The sequence below is a fragment of the Sinocyclocheilus grahami genome, unplaced genomic scaffold (assembly GCF_001515645.1).
Source record: "Sinocyclocheilus grahami isolate Dianchi unplaced genomic scaffold, SAMN03320097.WGS_v1.1 scaffold7.1, whole genome shotgun sequence".
Lineage (NCBI taxonomy): Eukaryota > Metazoa > Chordata > Actinopteri > Cypriniformes > Cyprinidae > Sinocyclocheilus > Sinocyclocheilus grahami.
The window spans coordinates 229,555-237,168 of record NW_015505186.1 but is presented as its reverse complement, the minus strand read 5'-3'; the positions used below and the strand labels follow the sequence as shown (position 1 = coordinate 237,168).

General features: G+C 31.2%; 1 protein-coding gene across 5 annotated transcripts in view; it reads right to left on the bottom strand.

Moving 5' to 3' along the window:
- foxn2a (forkhead box N2a) overlaps positions 1–7,614 on the bottom strand; it is a 71,420-nt gene that overhangs the window by 19,807 nt on the left and 43,999 nt on the right. For 3 of the 5 annotated variants that reach the window (XR_001609586.1, XR_001609583.1, XM_016276563.1), the window contains exon 2: positions 3,986–4,536. Coding sequence is in view for 3 of the 5 variants with exons in the window: in XM_016276563.1 (XP_016132049.1) it covers positions 3,986–4,519 (534 nt within the window). In the remaining 2 variants the exon portion in view is untranslated. The remainder of the gene's footprint in view (positions 1–3,985; positions 4,537–7,614) is intronic. The other 2 variants (XM_016276581.1, XM_016276575.1) reach the window with 1 other exon arrangement.

The window sequence follows — 7,614 nt, the reverse complement described above, 5'->3', positions numbered from 1 at the left end:
TCTCTCTCTCATTCAGCTCAGCTCCAACAATGAACTGTTACAATTATACACTTATTACAATTCTAAACAGCATATAAAGTATGAGACAACAACAAACAAAAAACATAGGCCTACATTAAAAGCTATGCTTGCACAGGTTCTGCACGATCCTCTTCAATAATATCATCTGCTTCTCAATCGGGCTCAAACTGATAAGCGATATTAATGACAACGTTGTTTACAATATAACCAGAGCACATGCCGCTGAGGTGAGGGGCGGGACTAGAGGCGGTTTAGCCAATCACAACACACTGGGCTAGCTAACCAATCAGAGCCCATCGCCTATTTCTGAGGGCGGGGCTTCATAAAAGAAGGAAATGATCAGCTCGTTTATGGGAGAAGGGACAGAGAGGTGTAGAATAAAGGTAAATTGTGAAAAAAATGCGTAAAAAAAAAAAAACCTTTTAAACGAAGCATTAACATGTTAGACTGCACCCCATAAACACAATCAAGCCTAGAAAAGAAACCGTGAACCACCCCTTTAAAATTTGAATAAATTCAGGCAAATAAAAAAAAATAGGTAAATTTACTTATATTTATTTTGTTTTGTGGTTATGAGGATGAAAATCACTAAAATGAGCTAATTAATTATCTGAATTTATAATAAAATGTAGGTAATATTTTAATCATGTCTTTTAGATTTTGCACAATGACAACATAACTGACAATTTTTCAATTGTTTCAATTTATTTTAAAAAATTTTTTATAATATCACAGTGTGTCTTAACATATTACTACCTTTATATTTTAGTAAAGGGGTTTTTCGCAACTGAACCATCATATTTTGGGGTCCTTGGCATTAAAAAGTTTTGAAACCCCTGAAAACATCCCCTAAAAACACTTCTACTAAAAATCACCGAAAAAGTAGTCCATTAAAACTGATAGTGAAGAGAACAGATCCCGCATTATTTGAGGCACGCAGATACAGACACTCGCTTTGATATTTTGTGTCATCAGACATGTTACACTTTCCAAATCGTTTTTTAGGCCACTGTAACACTGACTGCTCTGCATCTGCCTCTATAAGATCCTGCTGTGCTTTCAGGAAGTAGAATTGTTGTGCTGCTTCCCTTGTCTTTGCTCACTGTGTCCTCCAGCAGTGTGTGTGTGTGTGTGTATAGGTGTGTGTGTGTGTTTGTAGGTGTGTGTGTAGGTGTGTATAGGTGTGTAGGTGTGTGTGTGTGTAGGTGTGTGTGTGTATAGGTGTGTGTGTAGGTGTGTATAGGTGTGTGTGTGTGTGTGTGTTGGTGTGTGTAGGTGTGTGTAGGTGTGTAGGTGTGTGTAGGTGTGTATAGGTCTGTGTGTTTGTAGGTGTGTTTGTAGGTGTGTGTGTAGGTGTGTATAGGTGTGTAGGTGTGTGTGTGTGTAGGTGTGTGTGTTTGGGTGTGTGTGTGTGTGTGTGTGTGTGTAGGATCGCTGGGCTGAGATAAGCTGCTGTGAGAGTGTGTTTGCTCTCAGGGAGGAGCCGTGACCTTGGCTGGATCCCCACCTCTTTATCTCAGCGGATGGAGAAATCCTCGCCAAAACCCCACCGTCACACTTTCACTCGCTACAACCACTGCACCACGGTCACGACTGAGACTACGGACCAGAGCTATTTTAGTATCAGTAATATGCAATTATATTATATTCATATTTTAAATGAGTTTATTTTTATATTTTCCATTTTCTTTTTTTATTTCAAAGTTTTTGTCATATTTTTTGTTTTTTGTGTCTATATAATGTTTATTCTAGTGCTGTCAAACTATTAATCGCGATTAAATCGCATCCGAAGTAAAAGTTTTTGTTTACATAATATATGGGTGTATACGGTGTATATTTATTATGTATATATAAATACAAACACATGTATGCATATATTTAAGAAAAATGTTATGTTTATATATTAAATATATATATTTATATATAATATAAAATATAAGAATACGAATATATAAATGTATATGCATGTAAATATCTTCAAAATATATACATGCATGTGTGTGTATTTATATATACATAAATATACACAGTACACATACATATATATTATGTAAACAAACTTTTATTTTGGATGCGATTAATCACGATTACGATCACGATCTTTGACAGCACTAGTTTATTCCTTTTCATGATTCATTATTTAAGTTTTAGTTTGAGTCATTTTAATACTTCAGCTTAAACTAAATGAAAATTAGAAATGCTGCCTTGGCATAAAACTCAAATAAAATCGTTTTTATTTTAATATTTTTCATTTTCATAATTTTTAGTAGTTTTGTTGTGTTTTTGATTTTTATTAGTTTTTGGGGTTTTTAATGTCTATATATTTTATTAATTTCTAATTCAGTTTTAGTTTAAGAAATTTTAGTACTGAAACTAAATGAAAATGAGAAATGTTGTCTGTGCATCTAACTGAAGTTTTATTTATTATGATAATTTTTAATTTTAGTTAAAATCTTTGTAGCTTAAATTAAAATGTGGCCTTGGCATCTGCCTATTTTTTTTTATTTTGTTGTATGCTTTTGTCACTTTTATTAGTTTTTGTTCTTTTAATGTACATATTTATTTTAGTTTTAGTAATTTTAGCACTTCAACTTAAACTAAACAAATTAGAAATGTTGCCTTGTCATCTAACTCAAATAAAATGTTTACGTTTTTATTTTTTCATTTTAATTTTAGTTAAAATTTTGTACTGATGTTTATTTTTGCCTTTTTTTATTTGTTTTTTTTAATGTCTAAATAATCTTTTATTTCCGTTTTAGTAATTTCACTACTTCAGCTTAAACAAATTAGAAAAGTTAAAACAGCCATCTAGAAAAATTTAAGTTTTATTTTTATATTTTTCCATTTTCATTTAAATTTGAGTTATATTTTTAATCATTTTGTTGAGTTTTTTATTATTCTTCATTTTTATTAGTTTTTGTTGTTTTTAGTGTGATTTATTATTTTATTTCAGTTTTAGTACTTTAATTTAAACTAAAACAAAATTTGAAATGTTGAAAAGTTCTTGTGTATTTTATAAAATTATATATTTTATATTATTTCATACATTTTATTTTTATTTCATTTCAGTTAATATGTTTATTTTATTTCAACCAATAGTTTTAGTTTTATCTAACGATAATAATAAACAAAGTCATATTGGTTTGGGGGAACTACATAAACCTCAGGAGAAGACATAGAAAAGTATTAGTTAAATGACTCCATAATAAACAGGACACTATGCTTTCTGCGATGCGGAAAATGTGGACGGAATCCAGTTAAAAAAAACGGAATTTACAGTTTAACGCAGAATGTCACGGAATTTGCCAAAGTTTGGATGAATTAATCAAAAGTAGGACATTACTTTTGTTCAGCAGAATATATGTAATACTACTACTAAAATTATTAAAACCTTATTTTTTTTAAAGGAATAATCATACAATATTACTTCAGCGTTTTAATTGTAAATCCCCTTTATTTGCCAAAAAATTTAATTTGTTTAAATTTCATTAATGAAAAGATAAATTAATGATTTAAACAAATTTAATAACAAAAAAAATGTATTAATACATAATTTCTGAGGGAAAAAAAACATTTCATAAGGCTATTGTAAGAATAAATTAAACTTGTTTTTATGCATTCAAATAATTAGACATGCTAAAACACAGAATTTAGTAACAATAAAATATAAGGTGGCAAAAAAATAAAACATTTAATAGGCCCCTAAACATGTAATTTTTGTTAAGCTTTTAATAAATTAATGTTAAATTGTTTAGGTTTAATGATTTTAATTAGCTAATTAGACATGCTTTTTGATTAATAAAATTGAATTTAACCATTAAAAAGGAGTTCAGAAAAATTAAAACAGAAAAAAACGGAATCCAGAAAATTTAAACGAAATTTCGAGAAAAACAAAAACGGTATTTGGGAAGAAATAAAACTGATTTCATAGGGCCCTAAATACATCTAACTTTGCACCGCTCACCTTCCCAAGGCTCCTCTCCACCTTGCGGAAGCACTTGTTGAGGGACAGGTTGTGGCGCACCGAGTTCTTCCAGCCAGTGGGGGCGCTGGAGAAGTACGGGAAGTGCTCCAGGATCCACCCGTAGATGTCCTTCACCGGCAGCGACTTGCTGGGCGACTGTTCGATGGCCATGTATATGAGCAGGGAGAAGGAGAACGGCGGCTTGGATTTGACGGATTCTCCGGCGTGCGCCGCGGCCGAGGAGATGACGGAGGCGCCGTGGTTGCCCTCGATGTCGAAGAGCGGGCTGGGGCTGGTCTGGGCCTCAGGGCTGCCCAGCGTGAAGTTCTGGAGCAGGTTCTCGTGGAGCCAGTTGAGGTTGGTGAGCTCTTCGTCTCCTGAGCTGGAGCTGCGGTCCAGGCTGGTGGCCAGAGGGCTGGCGGCGCACTCGGCCTCGGGCAGCGTCCCACAAACCCCGCGCAGGCCAGCCCGCTCCTCCACCACGCCCGGGGATTCTGCTTTCTTATCCGGCGACATCCCGATGATGGGACCCATTAAATCAAGGACGTCTGCTGAAGAGAGAAACAGAAAAAAAACTAATTAAAAACAAATTAAAATGATGCACAAAATGGTAATCAATTGGAGCGAATAGAAAATGCAACGTAACTCTGAGAACAGATAAAGACGCAAACTTTTAAAAGACGCACGTTGACAGATAACTTGAAACACAAACATAAAATGATGATCGTGATGACAAGGATTTATCTGTTGACATTCATTTTGAGTACAATCCAAAACAAATATTGCAATATACAGTAGTCAAGTGGATCAAAACCTTTCATCAAAGCTGTCCTAAAACCTAAAAGCATTCTTGTCTTAGGACAATTTTGATTAACTTTTTTGATCCACTTCAAATGTATATATATACACACACATATACACATACATTACAATAATATGAATTAAATTAAATAAAAAAATCAAATTGAATAAAATGTAATGGCACCTTATTGATTAACATTAATCAACATTAATCATGCTATTGTTTTGGAGTATGAACCTTAATTGTGTGGCAATAATAAAAAAACAAACCATGTAATGCAATATAAAAATAAAATACAATAAAAATGGAATACAAAAATATAAAATATAATATAAACCCTTTTTTAATCTCAATTAATTAGTGTTTTTATTTTTATTTAATTTATTAGCTGGTACTGGATTTACAATTAAATTAAATATTTAGCAGACCTCATAAATAAATATCCATATTTAATATTTTCAAATATAAGGTTGTTATGCCTAAATTCACTTACAGCATTTAAAACATTTCATGTTTTGTGCATTTTATCTAATAATAATAATAAAGATGATGATGATAATAATAATAATAAATAGTAACATATATTATTCTTATTTACACTAAGTTCTTGTATTAAATAGTTTATTAAATTAATATTATTATAAATTAATTGCTTAAATGTTGTGCATTATATATTATAATAACAATACTATTTATATGAAACTTATGTTATATTTATATTTATTATCAAACTCATGCCAGACATTATTAATTGGTTAATTCAAGCTTTTTCCCTTTTTATAACCATTTTTCAAGAGCACAAACTTCGAGTCAAAGTTTTCCCTACATATTCTTCTCTAATCTCCCTCATTCCCATCCAATGATCTCTCTTTTAGAGCAGTCTCTGTGAGAAAGCTGGCGTTTCTCGCTCTCGTCTGCTGGGATTTCTCGCATCTGAAGGAGCGGCTCTTGTGTCTGAGGGTTGTTGAGGTTTCTCGAGAGCGTCTGAGATGACCCGGCCTCATTCTCATCACCGCCCACCTCCTCACGCAGCTGCTCGTTAGCCATCGACGGCCACTGGCTGAGGGCTGCTTAGAGCCAAAGGAGAAGGAAAAACCCTTCCAGAAGGCAGAGCGTCTCTCCGCTCATGCATTACCATGGAACGAGAGGTGACAGTGTTGCTTAGGTAACCTATTGCCTATAAAGGGCCGAGCAGGAGAGCATCGCTGCCAGTTATTTGCATTTGTATGAAACGGTTCAGTGGGAATTTTATTGAAAGCATGCTGAAATTACCATCCATCTGGTTTGGATCGCATTTGTGTGGATGCTCTCGCTGTAATGGCATTATATGGATTCAAGTTTCATGGTATTGTTTCAGAGTATCACCCATAAATGTGTGCCAACAAAAAATAAATAAATAAATAACTAAAATGAAAAAAGTAGTACAAAAAAAAAAACTAAATAAAATGCCAAATTACATACAAAACATTAAAACGAATATACTAAAAATAATTTTTAAAAAAAACTAATGTAAAAAAAAAAAGTATTCTTCGAGTATTATCCATAAATGTGCACAAACAATTAAAAAAAATAATAATAAATGTACAATTTTAAAAATGTAATAAAACTAAAAAGAAATAAATACAAAATATACTTATATATATATAAAATTCTAAAAATAAAAATATTCAAGTAAAAAAATAAAAATAAAATAAATAAAATCCTGTAATTGCATCATAAGTACTTACGTTTCATGCTATTGTTTTAGAGTATCATTCATAATTGTGTGACAACAATTAAATAACAAATATATATATATAAACTAAAAACTAAAATAAACCAAAAAGAAATACAAAATTAAACAAAAAATATATAAATAACATGAAATCTAATAAACTAAAAAATATTTAAAAAACTAAAAATATTTGTAAAAAATGTAATGACATGACATTGATTTACGTTTCATGCTATTGTTCATCATCATAACTGCCAACAATCAAATAAATAAAAAAAATCCAAGTATAAAAATAAAAATTTAAAAATAAATAAATAAAAACAGCTAAAATAATATTAATATTTAAAAATTCAAATTGTGGATGCTCTCGCTGTGAAAGAATCATAAGGATTCATCTTTCTTGCTATTGTTTCAAAGTATCATCCATAACTATGCTTCAATAATAAAATAAAAATACTAAAATATAAAAAGAATAACCAAATTAAATCATGTTAACTTTTTTATTTATTTAATTTTTTTTGTATTTTATTTCTAGTTTAATTAATTTTTTATTTATTTACTGTATGGTTATTAAATATTGTTTTATTTATTTTATACACACACAAACACACACACAAACACAAACACTCGTGTATATATTGCTCATATATATATATATATATATATGAGCAATATCACACGAGTAGAAGTGAGATATGGCTGTATATCGGCATGGCTGTGATTCGTCTGTAGCTACGAGTGCCGTAGATAATCACAGCATGCCGATATACAGCCATATCTCACTTCGACTCGTGTGATTAGGGCTGGACGATATGGCCAAAACTTATATCACAGTATATTTCTTAATTTCGGTCGATACGATATAATTCCGATATCGATATGAACACTATTAAAAAAGCCTCGTAAAAATGGCCAAGAACGGCCACAACAGATGTCTGTACCTACAAACTTATGAAAAATTAATTTGCCAACTTTATGAAACCTACTCCTATAAAACTATATAATATTTTAGGAAATAAATAAATGTTCACCTTTTATTGGTATTTAGCCTTCATACAAACAAGAAATGTGAAATCACTGTCAAATAAATCTCAGACTCTCCTTATTAATATT